A 23,886-nucleotide genomic window follows, 5' to 3' on the forward strand; every position below is an offset into this window, starting at 1 on the left:
CAGGGTCTCGCTATGTTGCCCAGACTGGTCTTGAACTCCTGGCCTCAACTGATCCTCCCACTTCAGCCTTTGAGAAGCTGGGATTACAGGAGTAAGCCATTGTGCCCAGCCTAAATATGGGATTTTAGGCATTAAGCAGGGACAAGTGTTTGGGTGAGCGTAGCTAAGGAGCTGGGTTCTTCAGTCAAAGAGCATCCCACCAGGCACTGATTAAACCTGGACTGTGTTCAGAGCACTGGAGGAAATGCTGGAGATGTGACACTGGAGTCCTGTGGTCCTGCGGGAGTGCACGTCCACCAGGGAATCAGAGGTGGGCCACTGAGTGTGTCTGCCAGGAGGATGAAGCCCACTGGCCAGGCCCACCTGGGCCTCAGTTACCGAATTCCACAGCCTTACAGCTGTTTTCATCCATGAGCAAATAGCCCTGCCCTAGGATTGGCCTAGAGGAGATGGGGCAGGAGATAACTGTGCTCCTTCCGTTTGCACACAGCCCGCAGCAAGCGTGGATACCCTCATGTCCTGTCTCCTGTAAAGCAGAATCAGGCATTGAGAGGAGGGGGATGGGTCTCTTGGGGCATAGGAAGGATGGTTGGTGGGGGGATAGCAGCGCCCCTGAGCGTCAGCTCTTGGTCTGTGCCACGGAGCCTCAGCACAGCACGGCCAGCTGCTTCAGCCTCCACTTTAGCTGCCTCTGCTTCATTCCCTTTCAAAGGATCTGCAGGTGTCCTGTTCAGGGTCACAGAGGGCAGAGAGAAGCCAGGTGGCCACCGTGCCTCCTGAGTGCACTTGCCCAGGAGGCTGAAGCAGAGTTGCTCAGGGCGGATGAAGAGGGTATGGACAAGCAGTCCCAGGGCTGGGGGAAGCTTCCAGCACTTTTGTGAGCAGCACAGGCTCATGCTCTTATTCCACCGGGGCACAGACACCCCTTCTCCACACCGGGACAGCAGCACCTCAGGAGAAGGGCAGTTGGGGCCTTAGGGGCACAGGGTTCCACCTCATGATGGCATGAACCCTCCAAACCTAGAATGGATCCCCATTTTGATGGGTAAAGGGCTCTGCTGTGTGTCTGGGCCAGCTCCTGTCCTCCTGGGTGTGGCCTAGGCCCAGAAACAGCCTCTGAGGGCAGAAACCGAGGTCTCCCTTCACCTGGAAAACAAGAAGTTACTCGGCTGCCTTGGCCCGGGTCCTAAGATGGAGGCTGCCTCCATGACAGAAACTGTCCAGAAATGCTCTCCCTAATCCTCAAGCCCTCCCCGACCTCATTGCTCCCTTTGACTCTGTCTGTCTCTGTCTCCCTCTGTCTCTGTGTCTGCCTCATGAGCCTGGGTGATCTCTGCTGTGACTGCATCTGACACGTGTCCTGTACCAAGTGACTTTTTAGGTGTCTCCAGTGCAAGATGTCATTCTGCTGAGCTCTTTCAGGCTCTGGGCCCAGATTCTGAGGTCTCTGACCAATTTGGAGGGTAGTGTTCCAGGTCGGCAGGTCTCTGAGCTGTGGAGGGCTTGTGTCCGGAGTGACAGTCCTCTGGGCTGGTTAGGGTTCTCTCCCAGTGTGTGAGGTGTCTGATCTGCTTTAGGTATTGTGTCTAGAATGTAAGGCGTGGGAGCATTTCTGATTTCAGGAAGTAGGGTTTGAGCTCTCCTGAGTGTCTGTCAATGATGGGACAAAATAGCACCCCTTGGGGCTCCATATCCTAGGTTGTGAGAACACTGAGGTTATTCCAAACTCACAAAAGGTGTCTGATCCTTTTGGGGTCCTGCGTCCTGAGTGTGTCCTCCCTACCTGGTTATGAGTCCGCACTACAGGGGTTGAGGCTGCTGACATGTTGAGGAGTTGCTGTGTCTCAGGTTGTAAAGTCTGTGCTGTGTGGGAATGGTGTGTCCCACATTCTGAGGTCTCCTAGGTGTCTGTTACAGGGAACATTGTGCCCAAGGCCTCTGTGTTCCCTGTCCTGGTCCCCTCAACTGTTTCTGTGTCCGCATCTCAGGGTGTGCACACTATGGTTTTGTGGGCTTCTGGGTCCAGGGTGTGAGGTCTGTGAGGTAATCAGGTTTCTACATCACAGGTTCTAAAGTTGCTCACATGCACGTGGGTCTGAATTTTAGAATCTGACGTCTCTAAGCAGGTTGAGTGTCTGTGTCCTCCTTCACTGAGTTCTCGGAGGGGTCTGAGTTCTGCGAACTGTTCAGTGTTGTGTGTCCAGGGTTGAGGTCTCTGAGCTGCTCGATCCTGGGTTGTTATCTGGGTTTTCTATGTCGTTGGGGTCTCTTGGGCTTTGTGACCCACCCTGTGAGGTCCCTGGGTATCTGAGTGTGTCCAGGGTAGGATGTTTCAGAGCTGGTAGGAGATGTATGTTTTGGAGGGAGGCCTGGTCTGTCTTTGGTTCTGTGTTCCAGGGATTGAAACATCTAAGCTGTTTGGGAGATCATCTCCAGCATGAGAGACACTGTCACACAGCAAAGTTCAGACATGAGATGTTCGTGGCCTTCTCCTGATATTTGGGTCTCACCCTATACAGTCAGTGAGAGGTTGTCTCGAGTTGACTTTCTCAGACTCGTCCACTCCAGCCTGCCACAGCCAGGCTTACTTATCTAGACCCCTGAGTTTACACGGCCAGCTTCCTTCACAGCCACCCCTGGGGTTGGAGTCATGCGACTGCTTTGAGAGTCACAGGTCCCCATCAGCACCACTTGTGGAGATCTCACTGTGGGGAGGAGTTTCTTCTGTGTCTCTGACAAAAGACACAGAGCAGGGACCCTCTCTCTCGGGGATGAACAGGACCTGCCCATGTGTTCCTGGGTCATGTAGTCTGTCTCCTGCTAGATGTCACTGACACCCAGAAAATAACCTGGACACAATGTCCCTCTTGCAGCTCTCCAGAACACATGCGTCAAACCCGAGATCCGCTGTGCCCTGGTGGGATTGCAAGAGCCTCTAGCTGTTTGGATCTTTTTTCCAGAGCTTAACTTCACCTTTACATGATGAGGATCTACAGAATGGCATCTCAGCCCTTTCCTGCAAACACACAGAGCTTCTGAATGCAGAATTCGGGGCTAGGGAAGGGAGGGGATGCTGGTAGAGGCCATCTGTGGCCAGGAGGAGGCGTGGGCCTGAGACCGTCTCAGCTGGAATGTAGGAGTAATGGGCACAGACCATTCAAGAGAAATGTGTGTTGTGCTGAAGAAAGTAGAAACTACCCCCAGAATGTCCCCTCTGTCTCTAAGACATGCATGGTTTAATTCTGTTATTTTGTGAGGCTCTTTGCACCATGACGCAAGGATGCATAGAGGGCTCCGTCACACGGGGGAGAATGAGACCCTGAATGGTCTCACTGTCTAGTGGGGGAGGCAGATGTGTTCCTTCAGGCAATAAATATGTAAGAAGGTTTTCTACGTGCCAGGCACTTCTTAAGGTGTGGGGATACCTCAGGGAATCAAATCAACAGAAATCCCTGCCCTGGATCTGACATTCCCCAAAGAAGACGTGGTAGGTGGCAGACAGCAAACCCTCCACAAGGGAATCTAGGAAATGTTACAAGTTATGAACCAAAACGTACCCAAGACAGGTCTCAATCAATTTAGAAGTTTATTTTGCTAAGGTTAAGGACGTGCCCCTGACACAGCCTCAGGAGGTCCTGACGAAACATCCCCAAGGTCGTCAGGGTACAGCTTCGGTTTATACACTTTAGGGAGACATAAGACATCAATCAATGCATGTACGACGTACACTGGTTCATTCTGAAAAGGCGGGACAACTACAAGTTGGTGGGCGTGGGGGGGTGGGGTCTTACAGGTCATAAGTGGATTCAAAGATTTTCTGATTGGCAATTGCTTGAGTTTATCTAAAGACCTCCAATCCATAGGAGGGAGTGTCTGGGTTAAGATCAGGGGTTTTGGAGACCAAGGTTCTTATTATGCCAATGAAGTCCCGAGGTAGCAGGCTTCAGAGGGAATAGACTGTAAATGTTTCTTATCAGACCTTAAAAGTTGCTGGACTCTTAGCTAATTCTCTCCTAGACCAGGAAAAAGACTTGGAAAGGGAAAGGGATTCTCTACAGAATGTAGACTTCCTCACAAGAGGTGGCTTTGTAGGCCTATTTCAAAATGTATCAAAGAAATATATTGTTGGGTGAAATATTTTGACTTCTTTCAGGGCCTATTTGTCATGTGATGCTATACTAGTCAGGCTGGAACTTGGTGTCTTATTGCCACAGTCTTAAGATCTCTGCCTTAACATAAATGCTGGTCAGTTGTGCCTGAATTCCATAGGGAGAAGCGTGTAATGACACAAGTCTGACCCACCCTTCCCATCATGGCCTGAACTACTTTTTCAGGCTAACTTTGGAGTAGCTTTGGCCAAGAGGGTCCATTCAGATGATTGGGGAGTGGGGCTTAGAATTTTATTTTTAGTTTACAAAGGTGATGGGGGCTGTGATAAAAAAGAAAAAATATACAGATCGTGGTACAGGGACTGTGAATTGGGGGAGGAACTTGATTAGCTGCAGGTAAATTATGACACAGAGTGACCAGGGTAGGCTGGGTTGAGAAGGTGACAATTTGACAGAGATGTGAAGGGGGAGGAGTCAGTCAAGCAGATTATCTGTGGTGAAGGCCTTCCAGACAGAAGGGACAGTTGGAAAAAAAAAAGTCAGAGGCCAAGTTGGCCCAACATAGCACAGACGCCACAAGGACACTAGCGCACCAGCAGGAAGCTGAACAGAAGGCTAGAGGTGCCACGGTGACAGGGACAGGATCCTGTCAGGCCAGGTAATCTTCTGCTCTGCCAGTAACACGGAAAGGGACAATGAAGGGCCACAGATGCCGAAAGCATGTCTGTGCAGCCTGCAGAGTTCAGGCGACGGAGGGACCCAGGCAGGAGCAGTCAGAACCAGGAGGGCTTAGGCAACAAGATACGACAGGCAAGGGCACTGGTGTAGCCCACCCGGACTTGACAGACGCGTTCATCCAGGTGTTCATGTCTTTGTCACCAGGGATATCTGTGTTGCAGCCACAGAACCACATACTCAATTAGGCTGCCTGAACCCAATCAATAGTCGTTTTTCCCTACAGACCCTGGGGGAGGCCCACATGCACTTGCCCTAGGGTACTATGAGAGTTTGGTGAACCCATCACTGCAGTCCCACTGGGAGGCCACAGCCAAGCCTGATGGAGTAACACACTGGCCAAGACATATTTAAAAATTCTGGCAGGGTGCGGTGGCTCACGCCTGTAATCCCAGGACTTTGGGAGGGCAAATCACTTGACGTCAGGAGTTCGAGAACAGCCTGGCCAATATGGTGAAGCCTTGTCTCTACTAAAAATACAAAAAAAAAAAAAAAATCCCGGGTGCAGTGACGCATGCCTGTAATCCCAGCTACTTGGGTGGCTGAGGCAGGAGAATCACTTGATCCCAGGAGGTGGAGGATGCAGTCAGCTGAGACTGTGTCACTGCATTCCAGCCTAGGTGACAGAGCTAGTCTCTATCCCAAATAAATAAATAATTTTGTAGCCTCTTTTACTAGGAGTTCCAGAATTAAGGAAGAGAGGAAAGTTACAACCCTCCTCCCTGACTCCAGGGGAAGAGAATCTCATTCCACAGATGTCCTCTGTTCACTCGATTCTCCTGGAGCATTTCTAATGCACACAGAGCTGCTACCATCATAACCATTACTAACCAAGTACCCTGGGTGAAATTCCTTTATTAACCGAATAAACTCGTTCTGAGTGCTGACCGGACACTCTGGGGACAGGGGGATGCTTTTCCACCCTTGCTGGCAGATGACCCCCACACTGGGGTGGGGATGGTAAGGAGAGTCATGGCAGAATTCAACCCACAGTCCCCTAGGAGCACACAGGAGAGCTCCCCACCCTCACCTGAGGGATGTGTGTGCGCAAGGGTTGGGTCAGGACAGACTCTTCAGAAGAGGGAAGGTTTTGCGGCAGGCACTTTGATTCTGCACAGCTTACAGTCCAGAGAGCCGAAGAACAGGAGGAACCAGATTCCCATTCTTAGCCTGTTGATTTCCACACCACATTTGGAGTCTGATCAACTCCACAGCTGTGCTGCAGCCACTAACGCTGCCTCTGCTCTGTTTGCCTCTAGATTCTTATCTGTTAAATAAAGTGAGGCTGACGGAGACGTAATTTAGGGCAGGGGTGGATTGCAAGTGTCTCTGTGATAGGGCAAAGCGCCTCCTGGGGGAGAGCTAGAAGCTAAACTCGACTGGTAGCTGTGAGGCAACGGACTCCAGGGCAGCTCCTGTGGACTGTGTTAGAGCTTTTCAGGGTGGCTTTGCCCTGCCATGGGCCTGGATCTCACAGGTGGACATGGTGTTGGGACCAGGCTGACTGTCCCATCATGGAATAATATCTGCAGCTCAGCAAGGGGAGCATAAGCAAAGTATGTTGTCGTGAGTTTAAAGATGCCTGGCTTTGGAGTCTGACAGAGCCCGCATGTGAGTCCCAGATCCAGCCTTTTCTGCCTCAGTGCCCTGACCTCTTTCAGCTTGGTTCCTTATCTGTAGATGGGAGTTTAATACTTACCTCTCTGGGTCTTTGGGAAATCAACACTGTACGTGAGTAGCACACAGTAGGTCCTCAACAGCCAGGCTCCAGGAAGAGCCATTCACACTGTGCCATGTTAGGGGTACATCAGTGTGCAGGCCAGCGTGCTGGGACAGTGGGAGTCCAGTCTACCCTCCAGCCAGGCTTGGGGCTTGGGCTGATGGTGGCAGGACCAGTGCCATTCCCACCTTTTCTCTTTCACTGTCCACATGTCCAAAGTAGATGCTCCCGTTCATAATCAGGTATTCCCATGCTGGGAATCGAAATAACATGCTGTAGTGAACAAAGTTAATCCTCACATGCCACTCTGTGGCAAGAAGAACCAGATGTGAGGCAGGTCCTCAGCCTGCATCCCTTCATACCAAACCTGGGGCCACAATTCCAACTTCCATATTCACACATAACGATGAGTCCATAGAAATAAAGGGGAGATCTATGTTGTATATCTTTAATTTTTTTCGTTTTATTGTATATATTTGAAGTATAAAACATGCTGCTATACACACACAGTGAAGGTTGCTATAGTCAGGCAAATGAACCTGTCACCTTCCTCAGTTACCTTCCTGCATCCTATTTTTGCAAGTAAACTTTTCCCAAAAACCCTACTCTCATGTGACATTCCAGTTGGTTGGCCCATTGGGGGAATTTTCATGAATCCCCATCATGTACTATTCAGTAAAAATATCGAACCCACTAAGCGTGCCTTTTCATCCAGTTGCTCCCTAGGTGAAGTAGAATTTGCTCTCCTTCACTTGATAGCTGAAGGCAAGGAGGAATCAGGCAGAGGGGGAGGGAGCAAGTGCAGGCCAGACAGAGGGAAGGGCGGGTGTGAGGCGGTGGACAGAGAGAGCAAGAGAATGAGTGCGCATGCTAGACAGTCCACAAGCATTGGTCGACTGATGAACAGAAAGAGGTTTAGAATGTGGAATACTGACTGATGAACGGAAAGAGGTCTAGAATGTGGAATACTGACTGATGAACGGAAAGAGGTCTAGAATGTGGAATACCGAGGGTGGGTGCAGCAGGAGGAGGGGTCTGCTATGGAGGATGCATTTGCGGGTAGCCGGGGCCTGATGTCCCTAGTCCAGGAGGCTGGACTTTATCCTAAGGGCAGCAGGCAGCCCTGGTAGAGTTTGAAAAGGTTTGACATGACCAGATAAGGAGTTAAGAAAGTTGCCTCACACACTGGCACTGAGAATGCGTGGGAAGGGGTCAAGACTGGTGGCAAGAGGATGAGCTATGATTTGTTGGTGGTATATACCCAAAGGATTAAAAATCATTCTACTATAATGACACATGCACACGTATGTTTACTGCAGCACTATTTATAATAGCAAAGACTGGGAACCAACCCAAATGTCCATCAATGATAGACTGGATAAAGAAAATGTGGCACATATACACCATGGAATACTATGCAGCCATAAAAAAGAATGAGTTCACGTTCATTCTCAGCAAACTAACACAGGAACAGAAAATCAAACACCACATGTTCTCACTCATAAGTGGGAGTTGAACAATGAGAACACATGGACACAGGGAGGGGAACATCACACAGCAGGGCCTATCAGGGGGTAGCGGGGGCAAGAGGAGGGAGAGCATGATAACAAATACCTAATGCATGTGGGGCTTAAAACCTACATGATGGGTTGATGGGTGCAGCAAACTACCATGGCACAAGTATACCTATGTAACAAACCTGCACGTTCTGCAAGTGTATCCCAGAACTTTAAGTATAATAAATAAATTTTTTTTAAAAAGTTTAAAAAAAAAAAAAGATCTCACTTAGAAAGACCCGGGAGGTCGAACTGGCCAGGCTTAGTCACTGTGGGGGTGGTGAGAGACAGGCAGCAATCAAGGATGGCTTTCAAGATCTTTGGCCCAAGCTGCTGGGTGGAACGTGGTGCCTGTCACTGAGTCCGGCAGCACAGGAGGAGGGGCAGGCATGCCGAGAGTGGGGATGGGTGGGTTCATTTTGGGACATGCTGAGTAGTACTTGCTATGGGACTCAGCAACTTATAACTTGAATGACTTTGTGCCTACTGTGCCTCATCTCTAATAGGAGATGATCTAATCCCTTTGTGCCTACCGTGCCTCATCTGTAATAGGAGAATAAGAATAATTAGAAAAAATGACTTATTTGTTTCATTCGTTGAGTCTAGGAGACAGTTCTTTTATACCGCAGAGTGGTATTTTCTTGTCAGGTCCTCCCAGGTAAAATGGGAATGTCTCAACTTGCCCATACAGTGGCTTGATTTTTATCTATCTGCTTTGGGTATCACCACCATTCAGCATGTATTGCCAATACTAAAAAAAAAAAAAAAAAAAAAAAAAAAAAACCACACACACCATAAATTCAAAGTAACTGGTGTTTATTATCACGTGTGTGCCACATTGGCCTATCAGCCTGTCCCTCAGACAAACATACTTCTTCCTTCAAATCCTCTAATCTTCCTCTTGAAGCCCACCTCTCCTTCCAGGGGCTGGGGTAGGGCCTTTGGGACCCAGGTTCTCTAACACACTCTTCTCTGGGAAGTCGTTTCCAACTGCCTAGGATGCTGGATAGGAGGAGGTGAGTGCAACGGGCCTGTGGGGTTGTCAGTTGGCACAGGAAATCTATAGATTCAGGGAGAGGTGGATTTGGAAATGACAGTGTATGGCTGCACAGCATGAAGGGGATGAAGTCACAGACACCTGGATTTAAATCGAGACTCCACCATTTTTTAAATATCTTCTGTGACTTTGGGAAGGTTACTTAACCTCTCTGAGGCCAGTTACTTAATTTGTAAAATGATATGATGATAATATTCTGGGATAATGGTTCATGTTTCCTTCCTTCACTTAAACCACAAAAACATTACTTTTTGAAAACTATAAACTCTGTTCACAGGGTGTCTTCTTCCAGGGTTAAAAAGCAATCTACTATCCATGTATCTGCTAGGACAAACACTGCTGCATGTCGCTTGACTCCTGACAAATGCCACGGTAAAGAAACATCTGCACACTTTCGTGTTCTGGGAAATCGTTGACCACAAAGGACCAGTATTATCCATGGGACTTATATAAGGGATGCCGTCTGTCCACTCTGTGCCATGACTTCCAGATCGCTGACCCAACCACTCCTTGTTCTTTTTTCTCAGGAATGATTCACTTAGACGGGAGGTCTGTCCTCCTGAAAGTAGCTAGGCACAGAGAGAAACATTCCCTGTTCAGCTGGCTGAGACTTCCGCTGATTACAAAAACAACCCCTGCCCCATAAATCTCCCCACTAAAACCGGTCTACTCCTTCCTATGAAAGTAAAAGACACACACTCCCCCACCCCAACCCCGCACGCTTACTGCGACAGTATGATTTCCACTTCTGGGGCGCTCTCCCTACGGCAGTAGCCTGAATCATTTCAATGTCTTGAATTGTTTAGTTTTTGTCTTTAAAGGGTGCATGTACTGCTCATGCAAAAACAGTAAATAATGAAAATGAAACGGCAGGTCAGAGGCGCACCCTAGCGCAAACCTCCCAGCCAATCATAGGAGAAATCGGCCTCCTCCCATGCCTCCAGCCCAGTTCCCTCGTCGCCTGCCTATGAAGTCACGTCCGCTTCCTGGAGTCTCTCCCATACCCTCCGGAAGCATTCGTCCAGTTCACGAGACACGCTCCCGAGAGGGTCGCTCCAGGAACGCCGCGGCACACCTCCGGAAAGGGCGGCCTGCACGACTTCTCCTGTCGCAGCCGAGCTGGGCGGAGGGGTTCGCGACAAAACACCCAGCCGCTCTCACATAGATACCCATTCGCTCCCTCTCCCGGCTCCCGGGCGGCTCGCGGCAGCCAATCGAAGGTCCAGTTTCTGGCTACCGTCGCATCCATGTGACGCCAGCTCAACCCCACCGACACCAGCTTCCGCGCTGTGGCCGGTCTAGCCTGCCGGTGGGCGGCTCCTCCCGGTTGTCTTAACCCTTCAATTCCGAGCTGGCCGCGCTGCGTTTCCAGGGCAGAGGAAACGAGGCGCCGCGCTGGCGCCTGGACGGCGGGAACCAGCTCCGGAGCGAGAACGCGCGTGAGAGAGCCCGAGAGAGACGGAGAGCGAGCGAGCGAGCGCGCGGGAGAGACTGAGAGCGGGGTCGGGGGTGTGAGAGAGACTTTCAGAGAGACAGAGCGAGAGGCCGAGACCGAGGCTGTCCCTAGCACAGGCCAGGGTGTCTTGGGACTCGAATCCCTGGGTTGGGCCGGCCGGCAGCGGGGCTTTCGGAGGAAGCGGGTGGTTTTCCCCGTCATCCATATCTCCCCAGTATGGGAATGGCGGTCGCGCACTCTGGGGGTGGCGTCGTTCTCTTTCCCTGCTTGGGGGTGGCTTTTTTCAGCGGAGAAAGAGGATCCCGAGACGCCCCGGGCATTCGTAGCCGGCCGGGCTACACTTGGGCTAGGATCAGTGTTCAACGGGTTCAGAAATCACCGTGTCCTTGGCATCACCTCCCTCCCCACCTCCTCTCCCACCACACAGCAGGAGACACAGTGACTGGAAGGTTTTCAAGGAGGACTGCATTGCCCCTATTGAAACAAACTGTCCGACAAACCCTTTCTCGGACGTGTGACAGAGAGACGGTCATGATGTGACATATGAGTAGACATGCGTTTAATGGGCGCTGTGATTGCTGCATTCGTGCGCAATGAATGGTCCAGGCCATTTGTGTCCAGTAGCCGCACAAGCTGCAGGGTTTCCTGTTTGGAGAAGGAGGGCCTCTCCGCCGTCCACCTTGCTGGAGTACAGGCGACCCTAGGCGGTAACCCTCTGCGCCATCAGAAATGTGGTGCTCTGAGTAGCCACAGATTTCCATCTGCATCTCCGATACCATTTCCCTCTACTGACATATCCCTGTTGGGTGCGTTGGATTTGTGCGTGGGTGTGAGGGTAGTTTGGTGTGTTTGCTCGCAAAAGGAAAAGCGAATGGCCTTGCTGGCTGAGCTTATCGGGGCACTAACAGTGGAGAGGGAAAGGACTACTGTATTCTTAGGAGCAGAATGTCAACAACTCCCTGTAAAACGGGCAGTGTGTCTTAACCTGGAATGCTTTGGCATTTAATAAAATTTCCCGTGAATGCTTTTCATAGGGAAGCACTGTTTTTACTGTTTCTGGTTGGACAGTGGTTACATTTCAAATCGTAGTTCAGAATTTGTGAAATACCCAAATTAAATCTCTCCATGGCAGTAATCCATTTCCTTTCCTTAGTGTGTGGTTGGAAGATTAATTTGAGATAAGTGTTCAGTTCTGGGCTGGGCAATCATGCTGGGCACAGAAAATTTAGATTCTTTAAGGGAGGGGCCTGATGTGCTAAAATGAAATCTACACCGTATTTTAGCCACTTATGAGAATATGAAGGTAAGGAGAGCCGCAGGTAAGTATATGTCAGTTAATGCGAATTAAAATGGGTGACAATATAAAGAGAGATTGGTGTCACAAATAGTGAAGTGACTTTTGTATTTCAGCAGACCTCAGTGAGAAATGGTCACCACCACTCCCTAGATGTGTGACCTTGAGTGAGTCGCTTAACCTCTCTGATCCTGTTACCTCATCTGCTACTGGAGATGATAATATATATCATAGCATGCCCTGGGAGAAGCTGTTTCTGACCACCTGGGCTATGGTGGTTTTGACTTCCTCTGTGTCAGAAGTACCCCCGTCTCATGCCTGCCATAGTTGTCTTTTTATTTTGTTTTGGTGGATGGTCTCACCTGTCACCCAGGCTGGATTGTACTGGCCTCAACCTCCTGGGTTCAAGTGATCGTCCCACCTCAGCCTCCCCAGTAGCTGGTACCCCAGGTGTGCAGCATCATGCCTGGCTAAATTTTTTAAAATTTTTGTGGAGACGGTGATCTTGCCCTATTGTTCAGGCTGGTCTCAAACTCCTGGGCTCAAACAGTCCTCCCACCTCAGCCTCCCAAAGTGCTTGGATTAGAGGCGTGAGCCACCATTCCTGGCTCCTTGGACAGTATTTTATTTCTCAGACTGAGATGTGTCCTTGGGATGGGGCTGCATTTGATAATTCACTGAAGGTACCACTGAATGGAGTGGACCCTCAGTAAATACCTGGAGGAATGTGACCTGGCCAGTGAGGTTATTTTCTTTTTAGGTGAAAGGTGTAACAGTCACTCGGCCTACACCCACAGTATCGACCTTGTGAACCCAGCGACCTGACTGCCTTGGGTGAGTCTAGGTAAGCTCCATTCTCGCCAGAGCCACCTTGCTCCTTGTCTTCCTCTTGCTGCTCTGGCCACTCCTCTTGGTCCCTCCCCTGTACCCCTCCCTGGACTCCTGGTTGTACTCCCGCTGCTTCTCTATATACTCAGCTGCTGGGAGACCCCTGATACCAGCACCACGCTTCACTGCTGTCTTCATTTTCTTCTTTGTTTCTTAAAAGTGGGCATTGCTGGCTTTACTGACTACCTGTTCTTTTGTTACAAAGCTGCTAAAAATTGTATCTCCTCCACTCCAGACCCAGTAGGATAGAGATAATCTGTGTAGACATAAAAAATATAGAACGTCTGCAAGTTGTGTGTGGGACAGACTCTTTCCTCAATCTGTGTGGCGTTGCGTGGCTAGGAGTTACATTCCTTTGCCATGACATGGCCCAAGACTAGGAGCACAGTTTTCAGCACCCAGCGACCTTGCACGGATCTTAGTCATTTTGCTGTAGGATTTTGCCACTTCTAGAAAAAATTCCATGTTTAATTGGGATTATTAAATGAAATCTGTGTCTTTAAACTGAAGTAAATGCCCCACATCCTCCTTGTTGCATTTGATATTTGTAAATGTCCACTGGGCTCAAGGCTCTATGATGGGTGAACAAGACAAAGTCCCCGGCTTCTCTCAGCCCCTGGGCTAGTGGGTTGACAGAGAAATAACCATCTGTTGACAGCTGAGTGGGATTGGGGCTGGGACAGGGGAAATACAGGGCATTTTAGGAGCTTGAAGAAGGCCTCCTGGGGGAAATGCTATCTCAGCTGGGTCCTGCAGGGTGAATTAGAGGTCAAAGTCTTGCCAGGAGCCATTGCAGTCCCCAACTGTCCATCGTCATCCCATTCTACCTGCTGAGGTGGTGAGTTGCCTTTCTGATCAGGCCTGACTGATGAGGGATTTTTCTTTACTCACAGCTGAAAGACACTTCTTGATCTGGTGACATTGTGGGAATGTTTTTTGAGGGCCCAATAGAGTGTAGTGGTTAGGGACACTGGCTCTGATTCTAGGCAGGCTTCCAACCCAGTTCTCTCCATGGCAATCATATAACCTTGAGAAAATTGTCATCCTCACCTGTGAAGTGGGTTTTTATTTTTCATACTAACAATACCAAACTGAGAGGGGTGTGTTTGTGAGTACATCATGAAGTCAGGCAAAGAAAGTTTGTAGAAATGAGCCTGACATGTTGCTTCTCGCTATAACAGATGGCTCCATGGTTTACTTTGGAAGAAGGGCCTTGCACTGCATCTCCTACAGCAAAAATCATGACAATCACATTAGATTTCTCTGGCCAGCCCTAGAGTCTCTTTTGTTCTCTCCCACACTTTCCTTCGGTTTTTTTTCTCAGCATCAAAGACCCCTCCACATAATGCCAGCTGTTCCCTTGTAGGTGGCCCCATGTGGGAACCATCAATACGTATCATCTTATGTTGTCCGGATCCATTCAATTCACCTCCACTTCTGTCTGCAGGAGGGCTAGGGTTGCTTCCAGTTTGGGGGCTGTCTCTGGACAGGTCACAGAGCAAGTATGATTTTTGTTGTTGTTGCTTTTGCATGGCATTGAAAGCTCTCCATGACCTGGTGCCACCTTCTCTCACCAATGTCTTTTCCCTCCCATCGAGACTCAGCAGCTATCACTGGCAAGAGCGTCCACTGCAGACCCTACTACTGAAGTCTGTCTCTCTCCTGAAGCCTCAAATTCCTTATTTCTAAAATGCCAATACTTCTACCTACTTTAGAGGTTGATTGGGAGATCTAAATGAGATAATGATAGAGACGGGAGACAGCTAAGGGTCCCTGGGGAAACCTTGCCTTCAAGCCTAAAACAGCCTGAAGGCTGAAAAACCGGACTGCTAGTCCCGGATGAAGCCTGCCTTTTCCCGACTAATTCTATCTGAATAATGCCCAACTGTGCACTGGGCAAGGGGTGGAGCCAGGAGAAGTTCACGCCGCTTGTAGAGGGGAGCAGCCTGGCCTCTTCAGTTCCTGTGTGGTGGGCTGGGATGCAACCTGTAAGGTGAGAGCCTGCGAACAAGACTCTCCCTTTGCTGAGAGTACCACTTTCCTTTTTTCCATTTCACCCCATAAACCCTGCCTTATTCACCCTACAATGTGTCCACGTTCCTAAATTTTCCTGGTCATATGACAAGAACCCAGTTTTTTCTTCAACAATAAGGGACATAAAAGACCTAACTCACTTTACCTGGACATGGAAGCACGAAATAAATGGAAGCCATTTTCTGGCAGACTTCTTTCAATCCATATCACTTGGCCCATGATAATATGGTAACTTGGTCAATGTTTTTGGGCTGGACTACAGAAAGATGTGGTATATTGCAAGGTTATTAATCCAGATCCTCCAAAAAAGAGAGAACCAATAGAATTTCTATATATCTATGCCTCTCTCTCTCTCTATCGGGTGATTTATTTTGTTAAAGGAGTGGGCTCATGGCAGTGTGAGTCCTGGCAAGGCAGAAATCCAGAGGACTGGTCACATGGCAGTAGATTTGGATGAGAGTTGATCTTACAATCTTAAGTTGAATCTGTGAGCAGACCAGCATGCTGAAAACTCAGGCAGGGTTTCTATGTTGCAGCCTTGAGGCCAAATAGCTTCTTCCTGGAAAGACTCAGTCTTTGCTATTTAGGCCTTAAACTGATTGGATGAAACCACCCCTATTGTGCAGGGTCACATGTTCTACTTAAAGTCTTCTGATGTAAATCGTTTTTGTTTGTTTGTTTTTTGAGACAGCCTCTCTGTTGCTGAGGCTGGAGTGCAGTGGCACAAACTCGGCTCACTGCAACCTCTGCCTCCCGGGTTCAAGCAATTCTCCTGCCTCAGCCTCCCTAGTAGCAGGGACTACAGGCACCCGCCACCATACCTGGCTAATTTTTGTATTTTTAGTAGAGACATGGATTCGCCATGTTGGTCAGGCTGGTCTTGAACTCTGACCTCAAGTGATCCACCCTCCTTGACCTCCCAAAATGCTGGGGTTACAGGCATGAGCCACCTTGCCCAGCCTGGTTGTAAATGTTAATCACATCCACAAATCCCTTCACAGCAACATCTAGAGTAGCATTTGACCAAAGGGGACTGCGCAACAAGCCTGGCCGAGGTGACCAATAAAACCATCACAGTGGGGAATCAGTACCCAAAAATCACCTCTCCTGCTGAAGGTCTGACCGGTAAACTGTCTGGGTTCCCTGTCTCCAGTAGTCCTTCCCTCTCTTCAGTAGCTACCTGACATGATGCAGGAAACTTGAGGCTGTGGTGTTTCATGCAGAGATTTTTGATACAAGGTCTTTTACCTGGGGGCAAGTGCCTGTTGAAGGAATGACATTGGTGAGATGATGAAGGAAGGGAAGTCACATGTATTGCTGCAGCTGTTCCCCTCTGCACACACAACAGATTTCTCTAGGCTTCATTGTCCTTAATGCCTCTGTCAGGGATCATGAGCAACTCCGTGGGTGTGGTTTGAGACTCTGGATGAACCTACACATAGGATGGTAAAATGTTTCATTTCACAAAATTGCTGGAGGGAGGAAGAGAGAAAACAGCGATGACTATGCAGGCCAGTTGTCAATTCATGTCTCCAAAATCTCTATATTTCTTCCTATAAAGGTGTTTGTGGCTGATCACAGTGGCTCACGCCTGTAATCCCAACACTTTGGGAGTCTGAGGCATGCGGATCACTTTGAGCTCAGGAGTTTGAGACCAGCCTAGGCAACATGGCGAAATCCCGTCCCTAGAAAAAATACAAAAATTAGCCGGGCATGGTGGCTCACGCCTATAGTGCAAGCTGCTCAGGAGTCTAAGGCTGGAGGATCACTTGAGCCCAGGAAGCAGAGGTTGCAGTGAGCCAGGATTCTGCCACTGTACACCACACTGGGCAACAGAGCGACTCCCCGCCTCAAAACAAAACAAAACAAAAAAGCAACAAAAAGGGGGAATGGAGGTTTTAAAGTCTATTCGCTCTCTGAGAATTGGCGTTCTACATGTAGAAATAGATCCTGACAGAGTCCTTGTGACACATAAGAATTGGCTGGGATGTAATTGGGTTAAGATCATTTTCCAGATGTTCCACACATAACTATTTGTGTCAGATAGTGGTGGCCCAAAGGATGTCAGGGAACCAACTCATAGGAAAGATAGGCTGCAATGTCTGAAAGGATAAGAACTCTTTCTGGGATGTGTGTGTGTGTGTTTATGTGTATGTGTGTGTGTGTGTGTGTGTGTGTGTTCAGTACATATTCGAACTGTTTCTGATATGATTCTGTCTTTGTTACCCCAGTGTGTGCTGATAGCCACGATTTGGTAAATAAACATTCAGAGGACCAGTATCCTCTGAAGAAAACTGGTGAATTCTTGGTTTCCACGTTTGTCAAAAGAGTAGAGCCTGGAAGGCTGATCTAAAGTTTCCATTTAGCATTTAATGTCAATTTTTGGTTGCATTCATCCAAGATGTATTGATCAAAACAATACAGAGAGATGCCCTTACTGCAAAATATGCCATTGGGTTTTTTCACTTAACCTACAGCAAGATTGACTTTTTTCCCTCAGGAGTACAGTTCTGTGAGCTTTGACACAGGCGTACATTCTTGTCGCCGCCACCACCACAGTCAGGATCCAGAACAGTCCCATCACCCCAGGGTGCTCCCAGGAACTGCCCCACTGCGGTTACCCCTTCATCCATCATCCCTGGTGTAACGTGATCTATTTCCTTCCCTCTAGGTTTGTCTTGGGGAGAGTGTTATGTCAATGACACCAAACAGTTTGTGGCCTTGTGAGGCGGGCTTCCTTCTTTTGGCCCGACGAACATCTTGGATGAGTGTCAGATGCCTCTGTCATAGGCTGTTCTTTTTTCACGAAAGCAGTTTCGCTGTGTGGAAGACCACAGGTGTTCAGCCATCCTTCTACTGAATGACATTTTCCTCACTCCAGTGTGGGGCAGTTTTGCGTCGAGCTGCTTTTACAATTCAGTGCAGGCTTTTCTGTGGACCTAAGTTTTCATTTCTCTAGGGTAGATACCAAGGAGTGGGATGGCTGGGTCCTATGGTCAACATCTGTTTGACTTACAAGAAACTGCCAAACTCCTTCTCAAAGCTGCTATGCCATTTCGCCCTCCCAGTTGCCAAGTGTGAGAGTTCCAGTCGCCCAACATGTTCTCCTTGCTTGGCCTTGCCAGTCTTCACGGTGTTAATTTGCATTCCCCTAATGCTGAATGATGTTAAATATGGTTTCTTGTGCTCCCGTTCAAGTTTTTCCCCCATTTTCTAGTGGGGTGTTGATTTTCTTATTGTGGAGTTTTGAAAATACGCCATGTATTTTGGATATAAGATCTGTCAGGTCGGTGATTCTCAAACATTTCCTCCTAGTGGTGCAACTTCGATTTTCATTCTCTGAACACACTGGCTCTTACACAGCCAAAGTTGTGTTGTGTTGTGTTGTGTTGTGTTGTGTTCTGTTCTGTTCTGTTCTGTTCTATTCTGTTCTATTCTATTCTATTCTATTCTATTCTATTCTATTCTATTCATCTAGAGACAGGGGCTCGCTATGTCGCCCAGACTGGAGGGCAGTGGCTCGATCTCGGCTCACTGCAAACTCTGCCTCCTGGGTCGAGCAATTCTCCTGCCTCAGCCTACCCAGTAGCTGGGGACTACAGGCATGTGCCACCACGCCAGCTAATTTTTGTATTTTTGGTAGAGACGGGGTTTCACCATGTTGGCCATGCTGGCCTCGAACAACTGAACTCAAGTGACCTGCCCACCTTGGCCTCCCGAAGTGTTGGGATTACAGGCGGGAGCCACCGCGCCCGGCCAGAGCCAGAGTTTTAAATTTTGCCAAACTCCTATTCATCCATCTTTCCTTTCCATGGATCATGCATCTCAGGTCATGTCCTAGCCTCCCCTCACAAAGATGTCTTCCTACGGTTTCTCCCAAAAGTCTTAGTATTGAACTTCGGTTTGTAGGTCTCTGAACCCTTTTTCCTTAATTGCATGTAAAGGTTGAGGTTGAGGTGCTTCTTTTTGCATAAGGATAGGCCACCTGATGCATTGAAAAGCTTATCCCTTCTCCATTGGATTCCCTCTCACACCCATGTCAAAACTTATTGGACACATTTCTATGGATGGATTGATTCATGGACTCTATTTTATTCCATGGATCTACTCGTCTACCCCTGTAAGCCAGCAATCTCGATTATTACAGCTTTAGAGCAAATCTGAAAATCTGATAATATGATCTCTCTAAATCCCTTCTGCTTTTTGAAACATCAAATATTCTACGTGAATTGTAGAATCTGCTTGTTTACATATGCAAATGTCCCTCAAGGATTCTGATAGGCAGGGACTGCATTCATTCTCCAGATCAAATTGGGGACAATGGACTTTTAACCTTTTGGGGTCTTTAAATATGGGAACACATTGTTTCTCTCCATTTAACTAAATCTTCTTTGATTTCTTCATCACCGTATAATAGTTTTGGGCATGCAGACCCCTTCCATGTATTTTCGCTCTATACATAGCCATTTCATTGTGTTTGTAGCTTTTGTAAAACAGTATTATTTCTTAAATTTAGGTTTCCAGTTACTCATAGGATTGTTTTCTGTGTGTTGAGTTTCTCTCCTGTATCGCTGCTAAGCTCTCATTAATGAGCACTAAGCTCTTATTAGCTCTGAGAGTCTGGAGGAGATTCATTGGTTGTTTCATGTAGACGATCACAGGATATATGAAAAGGAGTACTTTGGTTTCTTGCTTTCTCCGACGTGTGCCATGACTCTCCTGGCATTATAGCACTGACTAGGCCTCCAGCGTGACGTTGAATAGCTGTGGTGAGAGTGGACGTCCTTGCCTGGTTCGCATCCTTAGGCAGAAAGCATCCAGTCGTTGACCATTAAGTGGCTTGTTAGTTGTAGGTTTGACTGTACACGCCCTTTTTCAGGTTGAAGAAGTTGTCTTGTGTTCCTAGTGTGCTACAGCTTTTATATCACCAGTGGACTTGGAATCTTATTGATTGGTTTTTCTGCGTAGCTTGATGTGATCCTGTCATTTTTGTTCTTCATCTGATCTCTCAATCTGTGGATTACATTGATTGATTTTCAGGTGTGGGAAGAACAACTCTTGCATTCCTGCTATAAAACCCACTTGATGGTGGCTTATTCTTCTTCTCACATACTGCTGAATTCCAATTACTAAGTTTTGTTGAATACTTTGGTGCCTGTATTAGGAAAGAATACCGGTCTGTCCTTTTCTTGGTATCCCTGCGGTGCTGGCCTCATAAAATCAGCGGGGCACATTGCCTCTGCTTTGTTTCCTAGAAGAAGTTGGGTAAGTTGGTGATATTTGTTCATTAAACGTTTGGTAGAATTGGCCAGTGAAACTGTTGCGGCCCAGAGATCTTTTTGCAAATGTGTTTGCCTGTGAATTCGACTTCTTTAAAACATACGGGACTGTGACACAGTTCAGTGTTTGAAATCCATCCTGTGTGAGTTTCCATAGCTTGTGGTTTTCAAGTATGTGCTACATTTCCTCTGACCTGTGGAATATGAATCTGTAGAGTCGTGTGTGTTCTTACCATATTGACCCTTTTATGTTTTCTGGGTCTGGAGTGCAGTCTCTTCTTGCATTCCTGATAACTGGTAACTTGTTTCTTTGCCCTCTTTTTTCCCAGCCCGTCCTGCCACGGGTGTATCAATTTCATTGATCACTTCAAAGAACCAGCTTTTGGATTAGTTGAATTCATCTATGTGTTTTTCTCTTTGAAGTCTCCTGGGGGTTTTTGCTTCTGTTATTTAGTAAAATAAATTCTTATCCACACTCGGAATTTGGAAACGATTTCCATAGGCATGAGCAGCCCTTTTGACTAGATGCAAACCCAGTGGTCGGGAAGGTGAACATACAAAAGGGTGTGTCCCCATGGTGCAAACGCTTACAGTTGAGTAAAAGTCTCCCTTGTGAATGGATGAAAAATGAACGCTCATGGGCAGAGCATCTGTGAGTCATGCCTTGATTATTCTACAAATGATGCTTGGGAAGGGGTTGGAGAGTGTCAGCAGGGAATTGACATCGTCGAACTGCATCGCAGCCTTTTGCACTCCGTGTCACGTGGACGCATTAGTTGGTATCATTTCTAAATCCTTTATTAGATGGCATTAATATTCTAAGCTGGTGACATGTATGATCTCACGTCATCCTCAGAAGCAGCCTAGGACAGGGTCTCTGTATAATCTCCATTCTACACACAGGAAGTGGAGGGACAGAGAGGTTGAGTAAGATGAATAATCATGTGTTTTCTTCTGGTCTTATCACTTTGTGTTGCAGTCTGGGTTCTGCCCGCACACATTCCTCGCTACCTTCTTCGTGTCTGAGAATCTCCAGCTTCACCTCCTTTTCTGGACCCAAGGGCCTGGCGGGGCTTCCAGCTGGGACCAGACCTCCATGGATCCACTCCAGAAACGGAATCCAGCATCACCTTCCAAATCTTCCCTGATGACAGCTGCAGAGACTTCCCAGGAAGATCCAGCGTCCTCTCAGCCTTCTTACTCAGAACAGCCGATGATGGGCCTCAGTAACCTGAGCCCCGGTCCTGGCCCCAGCCAGGCGGTGCCTCTCCCAGAGGGGCTGCTCCACCAGCGGTACAGAGAGGAGAAGACGCTGGAAGAGCGGCAGTGGGAGAGGCTGGAGTTCCTTCAGAGGAAGAAAGCGTTCCTGCGGCACGTGAGGAGGAGACACCGCGCGATCACATGGCCCCCTATGCTGTTGGGAGGGAAGCCAGAGTCTCCCCGTTAGGTGACCGAGGTCAGAATCGATTCCGATGTGAATGTCGATACTGCCAGAGCCACAGGCCAAATCTTTCTGGGATCCCTGGGGAGAGTAACAGGGCCCCACAACCCTCCTCCTGGGAGACGCTGGTGCAGGGCCTCAGTGGCTTGACCCTCAGCCTAGGCACCAACCAGCCCGGGCCTCTGCCCGAAGCAGCACTCCAACCACAGGAGACAGAGGAGAAGCGCCAGCGAGAGAGGCAGCAGGAGAGCAAAATAATGTTTCAGAGGCTGCTGAAGCAGTGGTTAGAGGAAAACTGAGACGTGCACCCACATGGGATGGAGACCCAAAGGGACTGCCGTGTTGGCAGCGCCTGGGTGTGGGCCCATTTTGGGGACCAGACACCAAGCTGTGGTCGGATGAGTGCCAGGACCTGTGTGCCGGGACACGTGGGAATCCTCCCAGCATGATGCTTGACCGACCCCAGGAAGGTCCTCATCTTTCGTGCCTGTCATTCTCGGATGGCTGTGAGGCATTCCTTGGCAAGGGACGCTGCATACCAGCGGTCCTCGCCGCATCTCACGTGGCTCCCGTGATGCATGTTGTTGCTTTCCCACCCGGGATCTCCATCTCTCTTCCCTTCCTGCTGTCAGTAAGAGATCACATGTCTGTGTAGTGTGAATGCCTTGTCGCTGTCCTGTGCTTTTGCACCATTGAGTTGACTGCCTCTGAGAAGCAGCACTAGGCCTGTTGAATTGCAATGTGCTGCCCTGAGATCCCGTTTCAAGAATGGGCAGCTAAACGCAGTGTGGGAAAGGGATGTGGAATGAGAACTTGGTGGTTCACCGCTGTACTGTTTGTGTAATCATTTATGTATGTGGTAAGCTACATGTATGTAAATATTGCAATACCCCTAACAGCCGAGTAGTAGTCTCCCTTGCAGGAATTTCTGACGGGGTTCTTCATCATCAGTACCAAATAAATATATGTAGGAATGGAAAATGGGTGTAGAATTCAGGTTTGTTCCTCACTATTGGTTGGTTTCTCATTAGATCTGAGCTGACTACCTTGAAATCTCCCCAAGCAGGGGATCCGGGTTTATTGAGGGAAGCTCTACGCTGTGGAGACTGGGAACGGGGGAGGGAGGCACCAGAGAACACAGCCCAGTCACTGTTTGAGCCCTGCAGCGGGACCAGCATCCAGACCGGCGAGGCAGGGCCATGACTTCGAAGAGAGGCGTCCTGTGCACAGGAGACGTGGAAGCAAGAGTCCACCACCCACGGTGAGAGCCCTGCGTGTTGGTGCTGGTGCCCTGGCTTAGGGGCTGCGGCGCCATTGCTTGTTGTGTGGTGGGCCCAGGTGGCTGAACCTGAGCAACAGTTTGCACCTGCTTTGTCAGAACCAGAGCATCCTTGGGTTCTTCCAACATCTTATTGGGATTTAGACATGTGTGTCTTTTAATTTCAGGAGGCACAAATGATTAAATCTCTCTCTTTTTTTTAACCTCTGCAGAATCCTGAGATGTGAACCCAGCCAGTACCCGTGTGACTCCTCTGAACTGAAAACAAATTCTGCTTTGTGTCAGTCTGTTTTAGGTAGTCCCCAGAGCTGTCTTGCTGCAAAAGTCTATGCGTCTCCTGCCGACAGAAGTGGCTTGAAAACAGGTAAGTGTCTTAGGTTCTGATGCTGAGATCTCATGAGAGAGTTGACAGTTGAACTGACCTAGCTCCAGGGGAGAAGGGAAAAAACAGCAGGGCTATTCCTTCTTGAAACACAAAGGCCTAAATGCAGACCGGTAAATCTCGGAGGGCTTCAGAGGGGTTCGGGTTTCAAAGGGGTTCAAGGCGTTGCCCTTTGGCTGATGTTTCCTAGGGTTCTGACGGTATTTTCCCCATTTCTGTATGTCAGCTGCCTTCCTCCACTCCCACACACCCATCCTCTAGCAACATTTTCAGTTCCGCTTTATGAATTTGGAAAGCAGAACACCAGAGAAGTTAGGGAACTAGCCCACGGTGGCACAGGCAGTAAGAGGTAGAACAAGCATCCGAACCAGCACCCGAACCTAGGCAGGCTGGGATCGGAGCTGGCCCCCTTCAGCAGTTCACCTCTGTGAAGGCTGTGGGTGAAGTGCCTAGAGCCGGGCTTTGGTGCTCATTTCATAGCTGGTAGCACCAGGTCTTGGTGAGATCCATTGCTGAATCCTCCACACAGTGCCGTGGGCCAGGTACAATCATCCCCACCTTGCGGAGAGTTTGTGCAGGTCCTAAGGTGGTGGCCAGAGATGCATGCATTTGTCTGACTCCCCAGCCACTCAGATGCTCTCTGCGGACCTTCTCAG

At 48.8% G+C, this 23,886-nt stretch overlaps 1 protein-coding gene across 1 annotated transcript in view; it reads left to right on the forward strand.

Moving 5' to 3' along the window:
• The window catches only part of LOC126946565 (protein FAM156A/FAM156B), a 118,770-nt gene extending 96,220 nt beyond the window's left edge, over positions 1-22,550 (forward strand). Inside the window, 3 exon segments of the mRNA XM_050777044.1 lie at positions 10,550-10,616; positions 21,108-21,518; positions 21,521-22,550. Of these exon segments, the coding sequence (XP_050633001.1) occupies positions 21,225-21,518; positions 21,521-21,868 (642 nt within the window). The 5' untranslated portion in view covers positions 10,550-10,616; positions 21,108-21,224 and the 3' untranslated portion in view covers positions 21,869-22,550.
• The last annotated feature ends 1,336 nt before the right edge of the window (positions 22,551-23,886 follow it).

The sequence above is a fragment of the Macaca thibetana genome, chromosome X, assembly GCF_024542745.1.
Source record: "Macaca thibetana thibetana isolate TM-01 chromosome X, ASM2454274v1, whole genome shotgun sequence".
Taxonomy (NCBI): domain Eukaryota; kingdom Metazoa; phylum Chordata; class Mammalia; order Primates; family Cercopithecidae; genus Macaca; species Macaca thibetana.